Source organism: Cyrtonyx montezumae, unplaced genomic scaffold (genome assembly GCF_038088225.1).
Source record: "Cyrtonyx montezumae isolate F1298 unplaced genomic scaffold, pur_monq_1.0 scaffold_7, whole genome shotgun sequence".
Taxonomy (NCBI): Eukaryota; Metazoa; Chordata; class Aves; order Galliformes; family Odontophoridae; genus Cyrtonyx; species Cyrtonyx montezumae.
In genome coordinates, this window is record NW_027072078.1 from 2866916 (window position 1) to 2894308 (window position 27393).

Here is a 27393-nt window from a genome sequence, read left to right on the forward strand (position 1 = left end):
TGGAATCGATGTTGATGCCAGCAACCAGTGGCTCTGGTGGTACAGGGGGTTCAAGGACAGGGCTTATGGGCACCCCATACGCTCATACCACGCTGTGGGCTCACAAGTGCTCTGCAGACTGATCACATCCATCACACAGAAAGCAATTTGCACCGTATGTGGTGAATAATATTGAAATAAAGCTCTTTCTGGGCTCAGAAGGCAAAAATAGCCTGGCTTCACAGATTTTCTTACTGAATATTCACACTGCTGACAACGGAGTTGGCACGGTACGAGTTTGCAGGTTGTGCCCAAGCCTGCCAGCACAGGGCTGGATCCCACAGAGAACTGCCACCCACTGACAGCACCTCACTTGGCAGCTGTAACCCATCCACTTCCCTCCTTTTCACTTTGCTGACACAGTATTTGAGGTCGGCCAGACATGCCAGGAGAATTTTTGCGTTGCTTATCCGCCCCTTCCCCCCTCCACACACCGCAGATGAGCAAGTGAAATTTCACACTGTTTTGACAAGTCCTCAGGGTGCCTGACTGAGCTGCACGCAAACGTGGGGCTCTGCAGCCAAAGCCAGATGCTGTCAGATACTGTCCCCTCACACTGTGTCACACTGAGCCACCAGCTGCCTACCCAGAAGAGCTGGCAGAGGCAGTGTGAGTGAGGACCCACCACCTCTAATCAAGGAACATCCAGCACCGGGTACTCAGCGTGGAAAAAAATGCTGCCTGACCCAATTTCTTCATGTGAGCCTACAAAAATGCTCCTGCACTGCCTCTGCCTGACAGTTGTGCCTGCATCTGTAGCTCCTGTCATTCCGGAACAGGAAGCTGCTCGCACCCAATGCACTCTGACTTGCTGCAGGCAAGCTGCTGGAGGGAGAGCACAAAACGACACGGACCTTTTCAATCCCCACTCACATCCTGCACAGAGGCCGTAACACTGTGCACTCAGAGCTCTCTATTTGCAATGTGGGTGCTGTGATGACTTCCGCGTTGGACACGAAGTCATTGCAAGTGCTTTCTTCTGACCTGGGCATCCAGCCAGACGTTCTCACCACACCTAGGGGCTTCGCTTCGCTCTGTGCATGCAGGAAACACCATCAAATGAAAAAGCAGAGAGCGCAACCCAGAAGAGCTACCAAGAAACACAACTGGCTCGTGAGCAGGAACCAAGCCACAAACAAAACCAGTTCAGCTTTCATCAAAAGCATCTTTTTGGTTGCGAGAGATGGAAACTCTCCTCTCCAAATAACACCACCATTTTAAGAGCAGAAGCTCAGCTCAAACAGTCTGCAAAGACAGACGCCACGCTCACAAAACGCCTCTGACATAAAAATGTAAATAAAAAAAAGACCAGCTATGACAGAGACGTCGAGAAGTTAAATGAATCACTTAAGTGAATTAACGTGAACCAGAAGACGTGAGGAAGCAATGATGATTCTGTTTTCCAAGCTTTCAAGTTCTAATTTTCGTGTGGCTGTTTGGCTGCTCAGTCTCCAAAACAAGTACTGGAAGTCAGCACTTACATCATGCTTTTCATTTGGACGCATCAGATCGCATTTCAAAATGGTCTCATCCTTCCATATAGCAAATGAGAGGGGAGAAAATGAAGCCTGAAAGGATCAATCACAAGAGATAAAGAACAATCCGAACTGGAAAACACTACCTCGTTGCAACTGCACTTCTTCAGCTACGTAGAAGAATGGATTTTCAAGGCAGACTTAAATCCAAATGTAATTATGTCCTTATTATGTATAAGCACAGAAATAAAAAGCTGAGAGAGGATAAAAGTACAGCTGGCCCTGATATTAGTCAGGAAAAAAAAAAAAAAGTCTTTTCAGGATCAGATTGGAAACGATACTCAGCTTGCAAGTTCTGGCCTTTTTAATTCTCTGAAGGCATTAGCAACGTGAAGACAAAATCACTCTGTGTTTGAGCAGAGGTGTATGGCCCCAGATGTGCCAGCGGGGAAGGGAAAGCACAGGGCTCCTGCTTGGTGAGACAGATGGTTTGCAGTGCTTGCTAAAAACTAGGCTCGAAAAACGTGCAAATCTGGGGGGAAATTCAGTTTGCTGTATTTCCAAAGGGATGCCTAAAGATATCTTACCTTTGTTTTCCACCATTATTTTCAGGCAGAGCCCTTGCTGAGTAGTTCTGATGGCTTACCTCCTTTCCAGATACACACCCGTGCCCCCTCCTGCACCTGCCAGGTGCTCCTGGTTCCTGCCCATTAGCCCAAGGGAGACTTTGAGACATTAAGGCCGCTCTATAAAAAATGCTAAACCGTTTGCTACTTAAAGAATCAAAAAACTGCACACGGTTGTGAAGCCATAAAAGCTCTCCAGTGAAACCTGCAATCTAGAGCTGTTTTAATTATTAATGCTGCTTCTAACGGAATCACGTTGGCACTCTCAAGGATGAGAAGACTTTCCTCAGGCAACGGAAGGAAATGTTCATCTCAGAAGGCTCATTAAAACAGCCTCCAAAGACAGCACACGACTGGGAGGAAAGGCATCTTTAAGCCTAGGTTCCTAAAGACTGAGGCTGCACAGGGCAATTGAGATAAAGATGCCTAAAAACAGATGGATTAGAAATGGTGACGACAGAGATGCCAAAATTCTGCAGCTGGAGTGAAAAGCTACGATCCCTAAAACTAGAGCCAAAATCCCCTGCACAAACAGATGCAAAATAATTTGTTGTTAAACACCAAAGCAACAGCACAAGCCCTGCCACCCATCGAACCGTGGAAAAAGGCAGGGAAACAAGTAAGCCTCCCTTCACTGGCAGCAGCAGAATATGACTAGGGGGGAAAAAAAGACAATAAAGACAGAAAGACCACTTTTCTGTAGGGGTACTGAGCTGCATGTGCTTTAAAGCTTGAGACTACCAGGGAATAAAACAGGGCAGGTAGGGATCAGGCTGATCTGCTGCTGGAAGCAGCACGCCGGCCTCTTCACATCCTGGATGTTGCCAGCAATAATTACATCGAGTCTGACAGCAGCCCTCCTCCAGTGACAAGTGTTATCCTCCTGCCTGGGGCAAACAAGGAGAGGGCCATAAGTGTGGCATGAACAGTGTCTTCCTGACGCAATCGCAGGCTGCCTGCGGGCTGCACTCCTACCTGTCTCCGAGCTCTGTGATGGGAAACATATTGACACTGCTTCCCAAGGAAGAGTCACACAAAATCCTTTAAGCCACGGCTGTCCAACCTTTTGGACAGGAACCAGCTCCAGAAGTGATTTATCCCGCTCATCTCCATGAACTACAACTGATACAAAGAGCACAACCATGCAGTTGGACAGAGCTACGCTCACATCTGGGCTCAGTGGGTGCCAATTCATCTGCAGGCAGTGCCCACAGCACCTCCAGCTAAGGAATGCACGCGTCCTGAAAGCTCATCCAGCTTTGTACCAACAAGGTACACCCCTACTCTTTCACTGTTCGGCTCATCTGGCTGGGAGAGAAAGCAAATCGATACAGATTAAATGCTGGGAAAAACCTTGCTCCAAATCACTTCTGCAGCTGAAGGTTGGAAGATGAACCTGCACGAACACAGGTGTCAAATAAGACATGATTTTTCACAGCAATTAGTTGAACAACCCGAGCTCTGAATTTTGTGTTATTTTAGAGCAAGTCTGCCTTCCCAGCTATATGCTCCAGTAAAAGCCAAGGACCTAATGCAAAAAATTAATAACAGACATCTGATATCTGTGATGAGACCACGAATACAGCTTCCAGAATCTGCAGGAAGACAGGCATTTTTGATGACTTAATACCAGCCTAGAGAACTGAACCAACTCCAGCTCCACGTTTTAAATAACCAGAGGCAGGCTTCAGATGAGCTGTTAACTTCCCAAGCAGCCACACTAAGCCTCAGTGTCTGCAAAAGGATCTCAGGATTTGCGATCTGAAGTGACATCAGTGAAACAGACATCTCCCCCAGGAGAGCCACAAAGGACCACTCCGTGCACATTTGTTTTGGCTTTTACAAGCCATGCACTCCCACACTGCCAAATGACCACAGGCATTTCCTTACAGTGTCTGCTCTACACAGTCAGAGCTATTTGTGTAGAGCTGTGTTGTAGGGAAAACTCAGTACAATTCCCATATTAATCATACTGTGCAGAGCAGTATTTTCTGGCGAGGGGAAACTTTCACTCCATAACGAAGTGCTCAGGCACTACGTGACACCTATTCCCTAGAGAGACCAAAGTGCAAGTTGCAGTCACATCCTTTGTGGAGAAGCAGTCATCTTCCCCCTAGCAATCCCTACACAAGGCATTATTGGGTTTGTTTTCACGATGCTGCAAAGGCATACAACGGATAATCCAGTGCTTCCTGTCAGCAACGAGCATGTCAGACTCACTGAAGAACAAACCTACACAGGCACCAAAGATGTAAACGTGGTAGAACATGAATTTCACAGCACTGGATAACTGTGATGTCCCTGGCAAGATGTTGGAGAATCTTTCAGCCTAGAAGTGCAAACAAAGGAAATGCTTTGACCTGCCACCTCACCACACTGGTTTTGTTCCTCGGGCTGCCTGTAACTACTTTGTGTTTTATGGCTTGGAAGGTTTCCTGGCACCGTTTGCAGAGAAAACATAACAAAACTATAATGAAAACCACTTCCAGATTAGCTTTCCACCAATTCTCTCTTACCTCAGGCTGTCTCATCCCAGCCCTGCAAATACTGATGAATACCAGACTAGCTATGAGGTCTTACTGAAACAAAAAATAGCTGGGAAGACAAATGTGCAACCCAAATTACTGACTCTGCATTTTCTAACTCCTCAAAGCAACGTCTACCTGGAGATTTTGTTCAGTCTTGAAGGTTGACTTTGCCAAAAGCATCAGATGAGTTTAATTAAAATAAGCAAGCCAAGTCAACAGCTGTTACTCTTAAGGTATATAACGTATGGTGACACAGCTTCAGAAATGCAGGTAAGTTATTACTTTTGTATCCCCACACTCAATCTCAGCTGAGAGGATAAAGAGTATTTTAAAAGTTTCCACTCCTGGGTTTCAAAACGTGCCCCCATTTCTTACTGCTTAATAAAAGCATGCAATATGTAAGGCTTGTGAACAAAATAAAAGCAGCATTTTGAAGGAAACAGAGAGGGATGGGATCTTTTTGCTGGCCTTTAAGTGAAAGGCTGCTCACGTTGCTGTGCCAGAAAAGAATTGCTGCCGTTTGCTCCACAGCACATACACAGCTTCAGGGAAAATCTTAAAAACAAGAAGCCAAAGACCATCTATTCTGGGGATGTGATGACATTATGGTCAACAATTTGAGCATATGGCGCATACCACTACTGTGCTGAGTTTACTTTCCCAGATCAAGCTTATTTTTGTTTGAATCTCTGGTCTTTGATACACTGAGTCACTCTACTGCCTTGAGCAGCAGCTCAAATGCTATAAAAGGACTGACTGGGAATCACAGAGTACAGTGTGTGTTAAGGAACAAAATGCTTTAAATAAACCACTGACTCACCTTGTCACGCAAATGATGCTCTGCAGCCTCAATATTCAAAGGATCATCAAAATTCAAAAGATCCTGGGGAAGAAGCAGAGGACATTGTAAGGCTTCCTCCACACTTTCCTCAAGCACTAATAAACAAGAAAGAGAAGCAAAGCAAACAAGACTAGCAAGGGTAGTGCCATAACTGTTGGTATCCCTGCCAAAGGTAAATGCAAACAGGTTGGGCAGCTGCAAACTGAATCTAACAGCAATTAAAGGACAAGGGCAGCAACACACTCCATCTCATCCGTCATACAGCCCCTGCGACACACTCCTTGGGCAGGGATGCATTTCTGTTTGAAACACGAGATAGTTTTTGAAGGAACACTCGAAGTCTGAGGAAGCACAGTTGTTGATGATTCTCATTAATTGGGGTTTATGTTACTGCAAACCCTAATTAAGTTCAGAACTGCGCACAGCCTGGCGATAAAGCAGAGAGAATTTCCTTAATTTCATCTCCAAGAGCAAAGCAATTTCAACAGACAGGAATGGTTTTAGTGCAATGGGAAACACATGACCCAGAAGGAAAGGGAGTGCAAAGACCCCGTGAGATAACAGCACAAGAGGGCGAGGAGCAGAAAGAGGCAAAACCAAATCTGAGTTCCATCAGTTTAATCTCAGTGAAGGTGCAAGGGTCTCGGGTTAAAACAAAGAAAGCCAAGCTGCTGGTAATATGTGCATCGTGATAAAATATAATGTGAATCACAGAAAAACCCTCCTCTGCCTGCAAGAATCTGCATGGGCAACATGCTTCCCTCCAGAAGCAAAACTGCCCTCTGAAAGAGCCAGCTTTACAAAGCCTGATCGTATGTAAGAAGCGGCGTGGGAGGGAGACCCAAGAGCAAGCTGCAAAGCACGTCCTCCAGGACACAACAAATCCCTGCGGTCTCTGATGCATGACAATCAAGTGCTGCTGTCTGCCCAACAGATGATTTTTATGTGCAGTTGTGCTGCTGAAGGGACTTCTTTGTGCCCGATTTCACTTCCCTCTGGTCACTTAACATGCAGTGGGAGAGTAACTGAAACAGATTACTCTTTGGTGAAAAGGCAAATGCTCTCCAATCTTGTAAATCAATCGACTAAAACAGCCACCTACACAAACAAGGCTTTTTGCTGCCACGAAAGCAGGATGACTGCAGCCAGTCCCAAGCTCAGTCTTCACGTGAAACTTGGAAACAACACCCACCGAGGCCAAAGGGAACAAGACCTCAAGTGGCAACATTAGGTGAGGCTGAAACCACACGAGGCAGACAGAAGGATAGTGGATACGCAAAGGATTCATTTACTTACAGTAAATAAAGAGTTTAATCCCCAGACAACATCCTGCAAGGGAAAAGCAGAGTCAGTTAGCATGCATTTCAGGTGTTCTGAACAAGCTGACCAGCTTTGTTTTTCTACCAGCCCACGAGCTTACTGGAAATCATCCCAAGATTAAGAGTTATGCTTTACTAATTTCAATCAAAATGCTGAAATATCTTCCACACCTCATGGATGCCTGGAATTTCAAAGCCACCAAAACCCAAATACTTTCAAATACAAGTTCAGGTTTTCCTTATTCCTGTTGCCCAAGGGGAGGAACAGTCATTTCAGTTCCACCACCTGAAGCCCTCCCAGCTTAGTTCCAAGGATGGGTATACAACTTCATTTAGCAATCTGTTCTTAACAATCAAAAAACTTTAAGTAACGACAGACAAATATTTGAATCAGTGTCATGATGGCACAGAGAGCAGATCTAGGTGTAATGATTACAGAGATATCATCCTTATGTGAGTGAATGTCTTAAGGTCCTAGTTTTTGAGCATCTATTTAAAAAGAAACCACGAGAGGACTTGCAATTGTTGATAATAGGAAGATTAAGGGTAAACTGTCTCTAAATGTTCCCTTATTTGGTGCCATTTTGAGGGTACTCATCCCCAGAATGGGTCCACTATCACTGACTTTAAGTGATAGTTACAAGCCTCAAAGACTGAAAAAACAAAGAAGATATAAGCAGACTCCAAGGGATCACCCACCACCAGCTTGAAGGCCTTCAAGAGACAGGACTCTTTTCTTGGGAAACCACTAACCAAGCTACCCCACTGCAAAACCTTGGGCAAATCTGCATTCCCCGAAAATGACATCCAATTACGTCCTGAGTAAAAGACAGGAGGTCCCAACAGCCTCCTACGATTCCCTTTCCCTTTGATCTTGCACGAACAACCTGCTCAGTGCATCTTTCTAACGATGGAAAGCTGCCTAGTGAAGCTCAAATGATCAGAGAGCGTTTCCAGTTTCCCCATCTCCTCCTAATGGAACCTCTGAAACCGCCCGGTGTGGCAGAGATCGACTCTTTTCAGCTGTACTTCTCATCTTCAGTGGCAGCACGGGCTGCAAAATGGGCACACCTCAGTGAGCCCATCGAACCCAACTACTCCAGTTAGGAGCTGCACCTCAAGACAGAAATGTAACCCCTACTCCCCATGTCAATCAATAAAAACCTCATGTTTTTAAGTTCACCTGAATTGCTTCCTAATTCTCACCTGCTGAAACAGTTTTAAGACTGGAATGCTTGACTTGTTATTTAATTCAAGCTGGCTTTGAAATTCTATCAAAAAACTCCCAAGAAAATAACAAAAATCCCTGTCAGGCTCAGAGGGCTGTGCATTTTTATGGCTGTTCTAAAGACCAAAAAGCATAAAGGGATTATTATTATTATTACTGAACAAATGGTGTGAAAATATTATTTCTGACCCGTTTCCCCCCTGTTCAAGTCTCTATGATGTGCTGGATTCATTTTATACCCTTGCATGGTTCCATAAAAATAATGCTAGCAGAGGGCAACGCTGTTTGTAATGAGCTTGAGGCCAGCCCAGATTTAAAACTGGGATATTAAGACAGGGAAGTGGGATGGAACAGCTGAGAGGCAGTGAAGCAAGTATTTAATATTTGAAGGACTTGACACTGTTGTACTGCAAAAATAATCACTTTGCACTACTGACTTGAGCAGAGCTGCTTGCTGCATGCAGATGAGCAACCTGCCTGAATGCTTAATGTGCTCTTGGCTAACTGAAAGGATCTGCAAGCTACCGAACAATAGACACTGCCAGATTGAGCAGTTCAAAAAAGCTAAGCTTCTGTTTTCTCTTAGCATAACAAAGCATTATCCTTGGCTACAAACATCACTGAACTTCCAGTTTAAATACTCTGAAAGCAGAAAGTTAACTCTGTACGGAGAATGTTAATGATCAGCTCAGCGGGAGGGTTGGGACTAGATGATCTTGGAGGTCCCTTCCAACCCAAGCCATTCTGTGATCCTACGATCTAAAGAGCCAGGGAAATGGGCTCTCCCCAGGCTAGGGACTCTCAAAGCCTCGTGTTTGTAGGAGGTCCTGATTCAGTCACCCAATATGCACGAGGGGCAGTTCTCATAAGCTCTCTACAAAAGCGATGCCACTGAAACCATGTCAGAGGCAAGTGTTGAGCTGTTCTTTGGGATGCCTGAAAAAAACACCAACAAAACCACACAGCAGCTCTTTTGAAGAGAGAGTCAACATGTAAATTGTAAATTAAGGTTTTCCTCCAGCAGGCAAAGTATATTTACTATGCTAATTTAAGCAGGGAACAAGCCAGACAAAAGCAGCTAATGAACTTCCAATCAAAAGCAACTTCCTCAGAGATTCAAGGAGAATTTCTGATCTAATAGACTAATTAAATTAAAGCTCGTTGCTAAACCATTCTTATGCACAAACGCTTTAATCTGTTCAGATCAATGGAATGAAGCAGCAGTCGCCCATGCAAGCAGATGTCTGACAGGAGTTTTTTAAGTCCAATGCAACACCACGGCAAGCTTTGCACATCCCGTGTGGGAAGGGGCACACCTGTGTGCTGAAAGCCAGGGGATGCTCCCCTCCTGCCTGCAGACCTGCCCAGGAAGACTGGTGGACTCTCCTTTCTCTGGAGACATTCAGGACCTGCCTGGATGCCTGCCTGTGCAACCTGGGCTGGGAGCTGCTCTGGCAGGGGGTTGGACTGGATGATCTCCAGAGGTCCCTTCCAAGCCCTACCATGCTGTGATGCTGTGATTCCAGAGACAGCAGACACCTCTTGGTGGAGTCACCATCCCTGGAGGTGATAAAAGGGCAGACGTGGCACTGAGGGACACAGTCAGTAGGCGAGGAGAGGATGGGCTGACAGCTGGACTAGGTGATCTTAGAGATATGACTCCGTGATTCTATGAACTGCTTATCTGGAAGAAGGCTGCTTAGGGAAGAAGAGGATATTTCGGTAAGCACAGAATCATAGAACAGAATCATTCAGGTTGGAAAAGACCTCTAAGATCATCTAGTCCAACCCCAACCCATCCCCACTAAACCACATCCCTCCGTGCCACGTTGATGCTCTTCTTGAGCGCTTCCAGCTGCACCATGCCTTCTGAGAAGAAATGTTTCCAGCCTGAACCTCCCTGGCACAACTTAAGGCCGTTCCCTCTTGTCCTACCTGGGAGTAAAGGCCAACCCCCATCTTGCCACAACCTCCTTTCAGGGAGCTGTAGAGTGATAATGTTGCCCCTGAGCCTCCTCTTGTTTAACACTGCCTCCCCCCGTGCTGCTCCTCTGGAACCTCAGGTGTAACACTGCTAAATACCTTGCTAAATCCCTCTATCAGCTAAAACAGCACTTTCACCCACAATAAAGTGGTGAAATGAACACGGGTGTTTCTTCAGTCCATCCCAAGGGCCACCTCAGTTCTCATGTGCCCGCAGCTCACGCTTCCCACCCAAACATAACAGCAGGAGCTCGCTTAGAGAGCTTTGGGTAATTTAAATGGCATGAGCTGCTCCAGTTAGCAATCACAAAACAAAGCACAACAGGAGGAAGGCTGGAAAACGATTTCTTCTGTGCTCAAATATACCAGAGGGAAGAAAATAGGAACAGCGATGGTCTGCTCCCCTGCTAGACCAAGACAGCTGTGAATTGCCAAGCACGCAGGAGCACTTCACTGAAACTCCCCCGTTTTTGTTCCTGACTCCTTGACATTTGTCCCCAGCATTACCTTGGAGCAAGCAGATAATGTTTTGTAAATTGTTCCCAGGGGAACTCTGCAATAGTTCTTAATGAACTACGCTACAGTGATTACGAACACTGCAGCGATGGTCCTCCGGAGACCGGTCTACTCAACTGATGAAAGTCAACACCGATGGCATATTTGGAAACCAACAATTTGGGGAAAACAAGCATGCTTTAATTAGACTTACAATGCACTACGCTGTTCTAGGGAGTCGCTCGCAAGAACGCGCCAGTGATAACAGCAACTGTGCTGAAAGCAGAACTGAAGCACAACCCCACGGCCCTACTGTCAGCGTGCTGGCTGAGGTCGTCGAGCAGCTCTGGAGCAAGGAGATCAGCTTTGCTAGAATGGGGAATAAACACGTCCCTTCTCCAAGCACGTGCTTGGAGATTTCTGCACACAGATTTGAATAAATCAACAGCGGAACTCAGATCAGGAGTGATCCTGCTGCCATTAGAGCAAACAACATTACCATAATGCTGGCTGAGAAAGAGGTACCATCAGCAGCAAGAATTAAATTAGGATGGCACAGAACGTACTTACTCTTCTTTCCCTTCATCTTGAAGGCACTGACAGCTATTGGCTGCTGAAAATCCTCCTCTACACTAATTATCCTGACAGCAGACCACCCATTTGTATTAAGAGAATGAATGGAAGTTCTGTGCTCATCCCAAAGCTTTTAGGAACCACACAGCTTCATGCTTAAAGGCTGCGAAGTGGAAATATTAAGTGAAGACCCTCTGCACAAGATTACAGGTTGCCATTTGTGTGACTTCCAATGGAGTAACATTACTGCCTGTGGACAAAAGCAAAACCAATGCAACAAATAGGAGACATTTTCCCATTTACTCATAAACACTGATTAAATAAGTAAGCCTCTTATGAATAAACTTCAATTAATGCCAGTTTCTTGTAAATGATTCTCGATGCCTTTAATACCTTGGAGATTAGATTATTTAATAACACAGATATGTCTTAAATACCATTTTCCTACAGGTTGCCATAGAAAGCTGAATGCTACAGTTGGAGGGAACCTTGAGGATTCCCACTCCTGTCTACTGACAGAAATAACATAAAACATGACAAAAGTAACACTTTAAAACGCTGTAGGCATCGAAAAGTGCAAAACTTTGAGCAGAAAACAAGAAAACCCTACAGAAAATAGTCCTCCAGTTATCTGAAACCCACTGCAGCTCTGTCAGAACAGGGAGCCCACCCAAATTCTCCTTGTGGACACTCATCAGATGTTTAAAAATACTGTTTTTAACATTACCACGCTCTATCCTGAAGAGTCAGGGCTGCACAGCAGTGCCTTGATTATTTTTATGGTTCATAAATCAGTCACTGACCAATTTCCAGTCATAGTTTGTCGGAGATAATTGCAGAAGAATCAGCCTGACTTTTAGAACCAATTAGGCAATCACAATACATAGATATGTTTTTTTTTTTTCAGCTCAATCACCCGAGATAATTTTACAGCAAAGTCAAAACAAGTGTTTCAGACAAAGCTGATGAGCACCAGGGAGGCCTGGCTTAAGCAGGCAGCTGGGTCGTGGCGAGCCAGGCACGAGGAGGTGTGCACTGAGGAGCAGCAGGAGCTGCTGCAGCAATCTGAGTTCAAAACTGAAACTCCCGAGGGTGAAAAAAGCAGGGCATTAAGGCAATAACACTGTTATTTCATAGTAGGCATTTAAAAACTGCTACCTTCTGTGTCATGAAAATCAGAGAGCGGGAGGAATTAAAACAACTTATTTGATTTCCACCTGGAAAACCACAGCTTTGACTACGAGACCTAGAAAAGGCAAGCTACTCAGAGAGCCTCAGGATAAAGTAACTCCTGCAGTCCAACTTGCTTCATCTAACACAGGAATTTGGGAGGAGCACACACTCAGGTGCCCTCACCAGCACACAGGCTGCAGTTCCCAGTGGCTCATGGAAACACATCCCATAATGGGAAGAACGGGAAGACAGCACCGTGCTCAACACTTGGGAACCTCTCCACAATTCAACTGTGAATGAGACAGCAGCAAGTGCCACAAACTGCCAGAACATGAAATGAACTGGGAGCCATTTCTCTCTCCCCCCCTTATATACACGCTGCTAGAATGCTTATTGTCAGATAATTCCTACAGTTTTTTGGCTCGTTATCAGAAAGTGGAAAGGTGTAGTTTCCACTCTTCAAGTGGCTGCCAGTTTGATAGTGTAAGGAAGTCCTAAAAAGGTCACAGTAGCTTGTTTCGAAGGATGTTTCACGTCAGAGCTCTGCTGCCACCACAAGGATATGGGAGATGGGACAATCTAACATTTCCAAAGCCTCCTAAAAGGTTAAGTGCATATCATACGGATGGATGCAGCAGCAACCTGAGGCAAAGCTGGCTTGCTTTGTGCACGTGGCTTTTGAGGTTGCTGGTTGTTTAAATGGCTTTATTTATGCACGGAGAATGGCTGCACCGGTGACACCTGATGGCATTTGTCACCCAAAAATGATAGGTCGCAGCTTTTTAGAGTATTTGACAAAGTTGGGCACTGCTCCTTCCCAAAATCAGTGATAACTTCCCATTATCAGTGAGTGAAATAGGAAGCCCTGTCTCTCAAGGCTGTCTCTGGCCAAGCCCAGATATTTTCCATAGCATTCAGCTTGTAGAGAGGAGCACGTCCCCCAGCTGTGGTGCCCACGTGCCAGAAACAACTCCAGAAGGATTAGTGGGTGCAGGGGGAGTGTGGAGAGATGAAAGCTACCTCTGCTGCATCTCATGGCTCTCATTTGCCACCTGTCACCCCTGCACATCGCTCCACGAAACGTTCTGGTCTGCTGTGAATCCCAGCACAGTAATTTTCTACTTGTTTCTACTTAAACATTTGCAGAGCAAAAACTTTCTCTGGGAACGAAACGGAGGAATGAGAACAGAAGCAAAGTATTGAATGACCTGATGTCTCAATTTAAGGTAATTTGAAAGCAGAAATGCGAGAGAGAAAATAAAGTATACGTACTGATGAAAAATAAGCAAAGAGGATTTAAGGAAAACCACAAAACAACACGTGCTGGTTCCACTTCCCAGGAAATCACACAGCTCATAAGAGGATTTTAGAGATTAAAAGAAGACGTAGATCTCATTCACAGTTACAAAAAACAAAGCAAGTATCAGACCAAAATTCTTTCTGAATCTGACTTTTGTAAAGAAACAAACACCTGACACGTTCGCCCACTATCGACCTAGCTAATGCTCTTTAGGAAGAAATGCTGGCAGGTTTCCTGGTAAAAGCTGGAGAGATTATTCCTCAGTGCTCTGCAAGACTCTTCTGACAGCAAGGTCACGTAGCAGCGAATGAACAACGGAGTGCCTCCTGTATCAGGATGAGAGCACTCACTGCACTGAGGCACTTGGAGATTGTCACAAGGGATGTACATCTCATCCAGGAACTACAGCTCTGAATTTTTTAACACTGCCCAGCTGCTGTGGGACCGACCTCAGATGCCATTCTGCAGTCATGGTGGCAAAACTGCCATCAGCTTCACGAGGGGCAAATCCTACTTACATTTTGGTGGCTGAGGAAGCGTGACTTCAAGGCAAGCTTAAAGGTCAGAGGCAGTTATTTCCCTGCAGGGATTACTAAAACAGGCAGGAGCACTGTGCTCATGCAGCACTGACGTGTGGATGTGTTTCTCACCAGTCCAGACACTGGGATGAAACACGAAGGCAGCACAGTAACTACAGTCTAATTCTGTGCCCTTTAGTTGCCCAAGGAAATAATGTTCTTAAGAAAGCCTGCTGACTTGTCAGAACAGACAACACAATGGAAATTGAAAGGGTTATGGTTACTGTTAGTCCTGCTCACAGCACGCTCTTGGATTTCTAAAAAGACTCCAAGAGATCAGACCACCCTTAGTGAGAGTGGCTCCTCAGGGACACTGTAAATATATCATACCACAAAACTTGTTACCACTCAAAGCAGCTACACTTAAAAATAGACAACATTTCTATATTCAGTTGGCACAGTAATTGTTTCAGTATTTCCACCAGCTTATTCAAAGGCAAAAGAACCTAACAGTTGCTTCTAGAGCAAACTACATTTATCTTAATCTTTACAGATATGTAAAAGTATTTTAAAAGATGATCTAGTTTGCTGTATGTATCTGAAAGGAAATGGTACCTTTAATGTTCTAGTTGGAGCCCAGCCAGTGCCATCAATTGAATGTTCTCTCAATAAACTGGAAAAAAAAAAAAGACATATTACACAGTGTCACTTTTAGTTAGAGAAACTTTGTTAGAAGTCTTCTTAGGAAGCTTTAACAACTATGGAAGAAATTGCAATGCTAGAATTAAATCCCTCTTGCACTATATATAGCACCAGGACTTCTAAAAGCACAAAACTTGGTACATTGTCCTAGAATTACATTCTTCACACAGCTTAGCTTTGCCAAAAATCAAATGATTTTAAGTACATGAAGTGTGACAGCAGTCCTCATGACAGTCCCACGCCAAGCCTTTGTTTCCCCCTCAATGCACAGGCACACACGTGTGCTCCATTTAATGTAAATAAAATACAGGCTTTCCTATGTGCACATGCAGGAATTTTATCTGACTTGCATATTATGCTACATAATAGGGCTGCTGAAACTGCAGACTTATTTACGAGATGAAAGAGTTGAGGTGGTTGGTCAGGCACCCCTCAACTCTTAGTTAAAACATCACCAGTCATGAGAAATATTGGTGACCAGAGCATAACTAAGGAACACCAGGAGTGCTGAAAGACTGGGAAAAGCAGAAGTGTCACTCGTGTGCATGAAAGCAAAGTTCTGAAAGAGAGTCTGAGAAACTCCTGTAAGCATCATTTCACAACTGACTTCCTCTGTCAAGAAGCAATCTGAAACTGAAAACTCACACAACATGTTAACAAAGCACAAAAACTGATCAGCAACAATGGTTTCTACTGCTAACGTGACAGGGTGAAGGTGAAATACTGAACACATACAAAAAAGGCTTGCAAGTATCAACTGACAGAGCTCCAAGTGCCTGAGAACAGCAGCCAAAGCTCATTAACACCCCTCCAGCTCCCAAAGCCTCTCTCTCTATGCAAATCTCCAGCTGGGGATGCTCAGCAGCCAGGACTCAAGAGGAGACACTCATATTCCACATGGAGCTATGGCAGGAAATGCTATGTAAGCTCTGCCTTGTATTTCTTGTATGATTGCACACTGTACTGTAAGGTATGCTCAGAAGAAAGCAGCTGGAAAAACACTGATAGGGAATTAGAAGATATTTCTATATGAAGACTCTGGTAGAAGTTGATTGCAGGTACTATATATAGGTTGCATTCTCCATTATAACAGGCATAGAGCAGCCCAGGCTATTTTTGATTTCCCAACTACATGGCAAGATGTTTCAAAGGTTTAATGTGCTTAAGTATCTGACAATCAAATAAAACTGACATTCCTGTGCAGACGCCAAAGAAATGACTTCACTTCATTAACCAGAATTATGATGTTCCAACACTACATTTGTCTGACATAATTAAAATCATTTGAAGAATAGACACACTGAAACATCCTCGAGATCCTTTTTTTTCCCCCCTTTTTTGAAAGTTTCTGAGCACTAAACACATACAGGCATTGAATGAGTAAAGCCTTCAGCCTTCTTAGGGCCATCATTCATCTATGAGGAGAAGAAAAGGGGAAAAAAAAACAACAGAAAAAAAGAAAAGAAATAAGAAGCTGTGTCCAGACTGCATGTTACACTTTTATCCTAAACAGAACGAAAAGTTAAATCTGAACTTGAGGAGCCAGCTTCTAGCCAGCACCTATTGCACAGCAAGAACACCACACTTCCAGTATATTCCTGTGTTCCCAGGGGTCACATCGTGGTCTGATTTCCAGAAACCGTTGACAAAAGTAATAGAGACTTGAAAATTACATACGTTTCATTCCACAGAAAGATTTTCAGGGTAAAAAAAAGAATGCTGTTGCTACCTTAAGCAGATTTCTCCCGTCTCTGTGATGTTTGGATGCCAGATTCTTGTCAAGCATTTTACTTTTGGAGGCTGCCAGGACAGAAAACAAATTACAGTGTTATTCTTCTAAACAAAGCCAAATCACTGTTACAAGTCATAGAATCAAAAAGGGAAATATGTTTGATACTCACTGCGTGTTAAAGATACTGACAGTTTAACTACAGGAGGTACACCAGCTTCCTCTGCCCTTCAAGCTTCCTGCTCAACATCTTCATCGATGACCTCGATGAGGGGGTAGAGTCCACCCTCAGCAAGTTTGCTGATGTTATGAAGCTGTTATGAAGCTGGGAGGAATGGCTGACACACCAATAGGTTGGGGGATGAGCTGCTGGAGAGGAGCCCTGAGGAGAGGGACCTGGGTGTCCTGGTGGACGACAGGTTGACCATGAGCCAGCAGTGTGCCCTGGTGGCCAAGAGGGCCAATGGCATTCTGGGATGCATGAAAGAGAGCGTGGCCAGCAGGTCAAGGGAGGTGGTCCCGCCCCTCTACTCTGCCCTCGTGAGGCCTCATCTGGAGTACTGTGTCCAGTTCTGGGCTCCATGGTACAAAAAGAAAGAGAAGTCCTAGGAAGAGTCCAGCAGAGGGCCACAAAGATGATAAAGGACGCATACCTAAGGAGTGGGAGGCAAAGGGATGAGGCTGGACTCTTCTCAGCAGTGTGTGGCGATAGGATGAGAGGAAATGGCCACAAATTGAAGCATAGGAAATTCTGCACAGATGTGCATGGGAACTTCTTCCCACTGCAGTGACAGAGCTGCCCAGAGGTGGTGGAGTCTCCTTCTCTGGAGACATCCAAGACCCACCTGGATGCCTACCTGTGCAACCTGGGCTGGGAGCTGCTTTGGCAGGGGGTTGGACTCAGTGATCTCTAGAGGTCCCTTCCAACCCCTACAATTCTGTGATTCTTTCTACTCTTTACTAATGATGGGTTTTTCCCTCAGAAAAACTGATCTTAAAGAAAGCCAAGTATGAAGAGAAGCGCAAAGCAGGGTGGTCGTATCCAAACTGCAGATGCTAATGTAAAAACCAACTTATTCTTAGGTCAGGTCACCAGAATGTTGAATTAGACAGCGAGTTTTGAAACACAGATTCTTAAAATACAGTTTCATTTGCTTTAGTTTTGTGAAGTAAATAAAGAGCAGGCCATAAAAATGCTGGTAGCTTAGCAACAGCACATTATTCCATTCCTGTTCTCCCAATTACGATTCGCAGCTTTCAATCAGGCAGATAATTTCTTACAGTAGATGTACTGTAAGACCAACACAGATCAGTACCTTTCAGAACTTCAATTAAATCTGCTATTGTAAATGTGGAGCTATTTTCCCCCACTGCTTCCCAAGTCTACAGTCAAGAGAGAAAACAGCTTTAAAAGCCTTCCAACAGAGAATGTATTGATGAATAGAAGAATTAAGTTTCATAGAAACTAAACCTTTATGAGAAGCTCCCAAATCTGTGCAGACACAGAAGTAATTGGCATCTTAGTTTTGTGTAATGTGAAAAAAACAGCAAATGGTTTGTCCTTTCACCAAACACCAAAGTGCTTCTTATCTCTACGAATAAGAGAGACTCACTGCTGACAGTAAGACAAAGGTTTTCTCCATCTCTCCCCTTGTTCTGTTAGAGACAGACAGGGACAACAGCAGCACTACCATAAAAATTTGCTCTAGCCAAATTCTGCTTTGAGTTTTTGCTTCAAGCTATCTTTGAATCTTCCTTACATCAACAAATCCACGCAAGCTTTCCTTGAGATGCTTCACTTAACACCTCAAACCATCTCCAGGTCACGGATGTGACAGCAAAGCTTAGAAAATCCATTTATTTCACTGCTCATAAGTTCATCCCTCTCCTCAGACTGCAAGTTTTATGTGTAAATCCAACCTCACCACGGCACACACCAGCGATCCATGTCATCTTCTTCTTCAGTTCTCAGCAACCACTGATCTTTTTCGGATGCCCCGTGAGTTTTTAATCATGGAAACCATCCCAGTTTCCACTTCTGATCTCAGCTGGCTTCACCATGTCAGTCACAAGCCTCAAAACACAGCACAGCGTTGCAAGCAGCTGACTACTACGCATATATTGCCTTCAGTTTGGGTAGAAGTAAGTTTAATTGTATAGAACAAGCTTTTATCGAGTTTGCCCCTTTTCCTTAAGGACATTGCTAACAATCTCTCCCCCATTATTCTCAGTGAATCAGAGGTTGGATGTTAAAGCACCGATCAGTACAGGAACTTCATTTCAGACCGATGTGTGCTAACATGGGAACGCTGTGTCTAACCCTAAGTCCTACACCAAAGATCAATGATAGTCTCATAGTCTTGACATTCAGTTCTACAGGATTCCAGTCCCTTCCAACTGCTGTTTCACAGCTGAGATATCTGCAAGAAAAAAGGACTAAGAAGTGCAGCTCTGCTGTCAAATTCCTGGCTTCCGACCTTGCCTAAGGTCATAAAAACCTCGGAAAACTGATTTCATGTCACTATCTGTAGTATTAGCCAGGTCTGATTCCTTACAGCATCAGGTCCCCAGTCCTGTAGCACCCACTGCTCCATCAGCTGCACCTCAAGGGAGAAAAGGTTTTGTTTTTGCTGTTGTTTTAAACCAAGACAACCCCTGATCAGTAGATTACTATTACTTAAAATACAAAACAACCAACAGCAACAATCGCTCCTCTTTCTCACTAACTTGTTTCTGGGCAGCAGATCAATCCGAAAAGCAGTGCTTGGGGAACAGGTGCTGCAGAGACAGAGGTCAGCACTTGGCACTGGAGGAATCTGCTGTGTACTCCATTATTTTGCTTGCCACTTCACAGCTTCCTCTGATGCTGTGACAGCAATGCTCCCAGAGGTTTTCATAGGCACAAGCACAGGCAAGCTTCTGTTGGCTGCACATGAATGTTCATGACTGTACAGCTTACTTCCTAAAAGGCAGAATGCTTTAAAATGCCAAGTGACAGTATTACCAGACAGATTTCAGCCTTTCTAACAGCATCACAGTTTGAGGAGACTAAGAACTAACTAACTCTGCTCTCGTGATGGTACTGCAAAACCTGCATCGTATCCGGTTGCTTCCTCCTCACACACAACATCCCAGCAGCTCAAATAATAGGTAATATTAAGTGTCAACCCTCTAAGGACTTCTAGTGCCATTGAAAAACCCTTAATAGCTAATATCAATGCCATTAATTTTATCTGTACAGTATCTTTTCCGAGTGGCTTCGACTTTAGAGGGGGGAAAGGCCTCCCAGGATGAATTTCTCTTCTTTTCGTATTCAGAACATGGGATATTATTAATGGAAAGAGCTGCACTGAGCCTGAAAGACACCAAGAGCTCAAGTTTTGTCCACAATGCCCATAAGTGTCCCGTTTCCAACGTGGGAGTTTAAAGACACTTGTAACGATAAGATTGTTCTGTAGCAGTGCTAACAGTACTAACTCAGTAACACTGGGATGAACCAACAGGAAAATACACAACTGCAGTGCCAGGAAGAGTTCCCCCCTTTGGGAAATACACTGCTTTATAAGAAGTCCTTGGTAAAACAAGTCCTTGATGAGCACTCTTCCCTCTCTTCAGTCTGCCTGCAAAGCACAAAGTGAAATGCAGCTTGTCAGCTTGCAGAAGCAGTGTGACACAAATTACCTCTTGCAACGCAGCACAGATCTATATGAACAATTCCTCTTGCACGCCAAGTAACTGATTAGAAATGAAAACCTTTTCCTGTTCTCCAGCTCAGATGCATCTAAAATTATCCATCTCTTCAACAGCATAAGTAGTTTTAATTATGGATAAAGCGGAAGAGCCCTTATAACATTTTACTGCCTTACAGATAATCATCACAAACATTTCCAGTCCCACGTACAGCAGCTCAGTGATGCAGAAGTGTCTGATCAACCAGCTGTGTGCTCAGCGCACAAGCAAGAGGCAGCACTTGACAGCAGAGCTCGCCCCAAAGCATCCTTCCCACAGGTTAGGCTCTTGAATCTTTGCCCTAGGGGAATGCACAGCCTAGGTGCCAAAAGTCAGTGCCTTATGCTCACAGATCCACTGCTTACTTCCAGTGCTTTGCTTCCCAGACAGAACAGCACGCATTGATTTCAGTTCACAACACAAAGCTTTACTAGTTTTTCCTCTTCACCTACAATTTTAGCAATTAAAAACAACTAAATTAACATCCTGTGCTCCTGCTACCACGAAACAAGTGCTTTCTTGCAAGTGTTACGTGAACACCCTAAACACGATAATATAAGAAATTAAAATGAGTACACATTGTGTATTTCCCCCCGTGCTCAATGCAGCAGTGGTTAAACTGCTATCGTTGATGATGATTAAAGAGTCAGGTGGATGAGAACATGGGAGGGCTCCCCCTTCTGCCATGAATGCCTTGTTCCTCCAGGATTCCCAGGAAAACGCTGTCAAGAGATGAGAACCTACTCACGACAACAGAAAACTGAGCAGGAAAACTCCAAAGCTGCTTCAGAAATACTATGGTCCTCCACAAGCAATAACTTTTAAAAAAAATTAGTATATATCCCCTTGACTGTAAGCACCAGGAACGTTAGGAAACTTGTGAAGGAATGTTCTGGAATGCCAGCCCAGCTGCCCTGCTCCCAGAGACAGAACATTTCTACCCCACTGGAGCTCTTCAAGCTCAGTCTGGGAATTCAGGCCATCCCATTCCAGACTGCTGCTGCCCCTCCTCTGTGTGTGTATATATAGTGCATGTAAAAGCAGTGCTGTGGCTGCAGCCACTGCACGTATATGATGCTGAATTTAGGCTTGGTGCATTTGAACCCAAGTCCAAGGTCTTCTTGGATACGTTTCTCTACTATCCTCTCCTACTCATTCTTCAGCCTCTCTGAAAGATGAGCTCTCAAATATTAACACCAAATGTTAGAAAATAGAAAAGATGTAAAAAAAAAAAAGTATGAAAGCAAGCAAAATCAAGAAAGTTCAGACTAGAAGTGAGGTTTCCTTCTTCCTGCAATTCATACCTCTGCATGCAATTATCACAATTTAAGTGCTCAAAAGAGTATCATTTCCTTCATCAGAAGATCAAGGGTAATTCATGAGAACCAGACACGTGCCCTACCTGTTTTCCATTTTTGGAGCCTGCTTTTTTTTTTTCTACAGACTGCTCAGCTCTGAAAACAATGTCTGAAGTTATTTTTATTGTAATTGCACCTCCTCCTCTCCTGCCACAGTCTGCGATTTCAGTAGGGTATAACAATGCAATAATGTTTCTCCCATTCAAAAAGGGCAAGCTCTTTGGAGTGTTCTATTTGTCTATAATAAGAAACAGTGATCACTGGGATGCCCTCTGGAAAGCTGCTTGTTGAATAACCATTGAAATAGGTTGTTTTTTTTTTATAGATATTTAAGCAGCCTGGGAGACAACGAGCAGAATTGATGTGTGCAGCAAAGAAGGCCACTTGCCACCATCTCTGCACTTTTCATGACTTCCACTGCATGCTGTAAAAGGGAATTAAGCACCACAATCCAATACCAACCAGGACTGGAAACACAAGTTGAAGAGCCCCATAAAAATATGCTCCAGTGGCTGTGGAATATGGCAATAGCCATAAGGACAACAGAGGTAACCAATAGAGGGGTCCTGACCCCAGCCAGGTGGGAGAAAGGGATAACAGTGTATTGGACTGCGTGGATTTGATGGCCTGGCACATCAGAGCCACAAAAATATGACAGTGGTAGACCCTGGTGCATAGTGCACTCTAATGCCCTCGAGTCACCGAGGGACAAAATTAATCTGTATTTCTGGGGTGACTATGGTATGCCACCACTGACATTGTCAATGCCTTCTTTTCAATTCCTCTGGCCACAGAATGCAGGCTGCAGTTTGCCTTCACCTGGAGGGGCGTTCAGTACACCTGGAACCATTTGCCCCAGGGGTGGAAGCACAGCCCAACCATTTGCCATGGGTTGATCCAAACTGCACTGGAACAGGGCGGTGCTCTCAGGCACTTAGAGTACACTGATGATATCATTGTGTGGGGAATACCCACCGGAAGAGGAGGTTATAAAAACAAAAGAAAATAAAAACTGTTTGTGTGTCATGAGATGCTCTCTTTCCTTTGGGGATGGAAGCAGCAGTGGGTGCTCGCTGCCATCCTGTGTTCAGTATAAGGCCTTTGGTTTATCAGACACTCTCTCTTGCTCATTTTATTTGATTTATTAGCTCAGGTCTCAAGTATAATTACCAGGGGAGAACAGATGAGAGTGAAACCTCAGCCAAAAAAGTCAGCCTTCCAGATGCCCTGTTTGCACTTCCAAGCAGCCTCTGCTAGAGCTTTTTTTTTTCCTTTAAGGAATAATGTTGGTTTCAGATGCTGTGCTACAAGAGTGTAACCAGACCGTTTTATATTTCAACAATATTTTAACAAGAGTGAGAAGACCCTTTCTTAGATTCAATGCCAACTTCCCTCTGAAGTCCCATTACACGAAAAGGAAACGTAACCACCTCCAGATCAATGACAAAATACTTACCACCATATTGTAGGCATCAGGAACTTCAATTTCAAACTGAAATTTTCCACCTTGGTAATAGCCCTCATCTAGCAAAGAAAAAAAATGCATTAGAATAGTTAACACATTAAAAATAACTGATGCCATGTTTCACAAATTGACTGTCATTAACTGAGATTCAAATAACAACCTCAGGTCATCACCAAATACCTGAACACCAAAGCACTAGCTGCCTCCTACTCCAACAGATATTAGATAAAAAGGCAATAGAATCTCAGGCTGTAATTCCTGAGATGGTTATGCTTGGATGCTGAAACGTTTGCTAGCAATCTGATCAGTGTCTGTCTGGTGTTGCAACAACCCTGTCATTATTCTTGTCTGCATCACACTGTGCACCCACAGCAAAGAACCAATAGTCAGGAAGGTTAGGTATCCTCATACGACTATTTTTTAACATGCAATTGTTAAAAACAACACTGCAAAAGGAAGCTTGGCAGAGCAATCCATGGTTTAGGGATACATTACAAAGAGACGTTCCTTATTACCTGCCTAGCTTCCAAGAAGTTTCTAGCCCTTCTACTATACATCACCAAAAGGATAACACAGTGCCTTCTGGAGCTGCTCACACATGTAGTGCTACCAGAATATGGAAACAGAGCATGGCTGGTCTTTCCCATCCCATACAGGTTTATGGCTGCCTCCTGGAGGTGCTAGTTGGACTAGATGATCTTCGAGGTCTTTTCCAACCTTGACAATTGTATGATTCCATGAGAAGCTATCACATGCAACGTACATGTTTGCACAGGGAGAAATAAGGCTGTTGCAGGGCAAAGGAGAAATAGCACCTCTGTGAAGGCTGCTCACAAAGCCCAGCAGCACAAAGTTATTTTTCATTGGCTTAATTTCAACACCTCCTGGATTCTGTGGCTTTGGAGTGCAGCACGTGGCAGCCCATCATGTTCTAGCCCTGCTAATGCAAAATAGGTATGTCTACATGTGTCTTATGTCAAAGAAAATCTTCAGATTTAATCAATCTTCCCTGTAATCCAATTGTAATCCAAAAACAAAACAATACTAAAAAACAGCTCCAGAGGAGGACAGTTTGCCAGCAGGTTGTCAGAGTGATGCCAGCTGAACAGCAAGAGAAAAGCCATGCTCTGCATCTCTGCACACCAGGCACAGCCTCCATCTGCAGGAACACTGACAGTGGTGCTCATTTAAAAGCACAGGTAGCAGGACTGCTGCTGACATTGCTCAAAAAATGCACAGGGAGAGGTAGGAAAAAAAAATGCTGAAGAGTTGTTCTTCACTTTCTCCATCTCTTCACCATCGGGCAGACACAGCTCAGGGCTGCTCCACAGCTACCCAGCCAAGGCAGGAACTCTCAGCAGCCACACACAGGTAGGAATCAGATAAAGCTGTAAGAAATCATCATGGCAAAAAGAGTGCAGCACATCCCACAGGACTTGTGGGACCAACTGGTGCACAAATGGGTGAAACGAGCACTGGAATTAGTGCAAGAGGTACAGCAGGACCAGATGATGAAAGAACATTCCTTTTCCTCAGCAAAAACTTGTTTCAGATTAACTCGAGCACTTTCTAACCACATACCAGCAGTTCCATAGGCCACAAGAAATTCCTTTTGTATTACTTTTGTTTTCTTGATTTTTCTGTGTTCTACATAAGGCTGAGAAACCCCTGCAAGACTCAGAGCACTCCAGACAAGATACTTCTCCCATATTGTTATTATTAGTTTTTAATTAAAACAAATATTCCTCTATGTCTGTAAATTCAATCACCTTGATATCTGCTGGAAAAGCAGCACTGCCAGGCACACACAGCTTTGCAGTGTGTAGCAGATAACTCTCTGATGCAGGTAGTGGAGAAGCCAACAAATACAGGCGTGCTGCCAGACCTCCTTCTTACAAACAAGGAAGGACTGGTTGGGAACGTGAAGGCTGTGAACAAACTTGGATGCAGCAAGCAGGGGACAGAGGAGTTCAGGGTCTTACATGAAAGAAGCAAGGCTTGCAGCCCTACACTTCAGGAGAGTTAAATGTGACCTCTTCAAGGACCTTCTTGAAGGTATCCCACGGGCTAGAGTACTGGAAGGTTAGGGGGCCCAAGAGAATTGGTTGACATTCGAGCACCACTTCTTCCAAGCTCAACATCAGTATAAACCTAAGAGTAAGAAGTCAGGCAAGAGTGGCAGGAGAGCTGAATGGATGAGAAAGGAGCTCATGAAAAACTCAAATGGAAGAGTCTATGGAAAGTAGAAAAGGGGTCTGTCCACTTGGGAGAATACAGTAACACCATCAGGGCTTGCAGGGATGAAATGAGAGAGGCTAAGGCTCACTTGGAATTAAATCTGGAAAGGGAGGTCAAGGACAAGTAAGACTTTTTTTAAGTATGCCAACAGCAAAAGGAAGACTAAGGAAAATGTAGGCCTGCTGCTGAATGAGGTGGACAAGACTGAGCTGGGAGGAGGGGCTGACATAGAAGGCTGTGCTGCCATTCAGCAAGACCTGAACAGCCAGAGAACAGCCAGAGAGGAACCCAATGAGGTTCAACAAGAGCAAGAATAGAGCCTTCCATCTGGGGAGGAATAACCGCATGCATCAGTACAGGTTAGGGGCCGACCTGCTGGAGAGGAGCTCTGCAGAAAGACCTGGGGGTCCTGGTGGTCGACAGGTTGGCCATGAGCCAGTCTTGTGGCCAAGAAGGCCAACAGTGTTCTGGAGTGCATTAAAAAGAATGCCAGCAGCAGCTCAAGGCAGGTTCTCCTTCCCCTCTACTCTGCCCTGGTGAGGACACATCTGGAGTAGTGGGTCCAGTTTGGGGCTCCTCTGTTAGGACAGACAGGGAACTACTGGGAGGAGTGCAGCAGAGGGCTACAAAGATAATCAGAGGTGTGGAGCATCTCTCTTACAGAGACAGAATGAGAGACCTGGGACCATTCAGCCAGAAGACTGAGAGCAGATCTTATCAATGCTTTTCTAATGGATGGGAGACAAGTGGATGGGGCCAGACTCCTCTCTGCAGCACCCAGCAGCAGAACAAGAGACTATGGGCACTAACTGAGTAAAAGGAAGTTCCCTATGAACATAAGGACAAATTTGGAGGTGACAAAGCATCAGAACGAGCTGCCCAAGGGGGCTGTGGAATTCCTTTCTCTGGAGATACTCAAAACCCACCTGGATGCTTTCCTACTGTAACCTACTTTAGGGAATCTGCTTTAGCTAGCAGGGGGTTGGACTAGATGATAGCCCAAGGTCCCTCCCAACACCTACAATTCTGTTCCCTTCTTTGCACCCAGACTCTAATCTTTCAGCCACAGAACAGTGCAGGAAAGAACTGAAGTTCTGGCAAAGTTAATAGCAAGCAAAGCACTGTATGTGAAACAGCTTATTAAAACAGCTTTAGCTCATACCTTGTCCTGTTACAGGAGATTTTTCCAAGAAGGGAATGTGTCTGAGCTTCAGTTTGTGTCTCCTGCTTAAATTTATGTCTTCAAGCTATATTAACATTCCTCCTACTTCAGTTTCAAGTTTCATTACTAACAACCCAACATTAATCTGTGTGTTTGTGAGGTGTTTTGATGGTTAAATGTGCTCTGAAGATACAAATTATTTTACATTTAAAAGAAAATGTGAGATAATTAGGGCAGGCCACAGAGGATGTGCTTTTGACAGTAACTCCTTGAATCATAAGCACTGAAATGCTCAGCCATGCTCACTGACATCTGTCATCTTCTGGTATGCAAAGCAGAAAACAGGCTTTTTATTAATTCCCTCAAGAATGTGGCTAAAATAATCACACTAACCCTAAACTACACAACTGTCTGGAAAACAGCATTAACTCTCTGCATTCCTCTAGCCTTCATTATTTAAATACCACCTAAGCTCACCTTTCCCCTCTGCCCAGGTCATTACTACATTTCACTTTCAGCTTCACAACTGGCCACATTCTCAGGGATTGCATAAACCAAAGCACCCAGTAACAGGCTACCAGCAAAATATGGCCATTTCCAGTATCCAACATAGTATCTTCATAGCAGCACTGAGAAACTGTCTTGGTGCAAAACCCCTTATGCAATTCAGCTAAAGAATTTAAGCTCTACTGTTAAACAGAGCAAGAAAATGCAGACATAAAAGAAAAATATGAAACAACCAGCACATCTTCACTAGGTTCACCTCTATCTGCAGACAAGCAAACTTAGAACCCAGAGGGGAGAGCCAGCAAGAACCATTTCAGTACACAGCCTACCCAAAGCTGGCTGCCACACGCTTCCTACGCAGCCCCCAGCAGTGAGAACTACAAGATATCAGCTCTCACTCTGCAA

The 27393-nt window shown here is 44.4% G+C and overlaps 1 protein-coding gene across 2 annotated transcripts in view; it reads right to left on the reverse strand.

Moving 5' to 3' along the window:
• UBE2F (ubiquitin conjugating enzyme E2 F (putative)) overlaps positions 1-27393 on the reverse strand; it is a 41323-nt gene that overhangs the window by 1968 nt on the left and 11962 nt on the right. For both annotated transcript variants that reach the window (XM_065750971.1, XM_065750970.1), the window contains 5 exons: positions 23073-23140; positions 16530-16600; positions 14714-14771; positions 6806-6838; positions 5489-5551 (listed from right to left, as the gene is read on the reverse strand). In XM_065750971.1, the coding sequence (XP_065607043.1) occupies positions 5489-5551; positions 6806-6838; positions 14714-14771; positions 16530-16600; positions 23073-23140 (293 nt within the window). The remainder of the gene's footprint in view (positions 1-5488; positions 5552-6805; positions 6839-14713; positions 14772-16529; positions 16601-23072; positions 23141-27393) is intronic.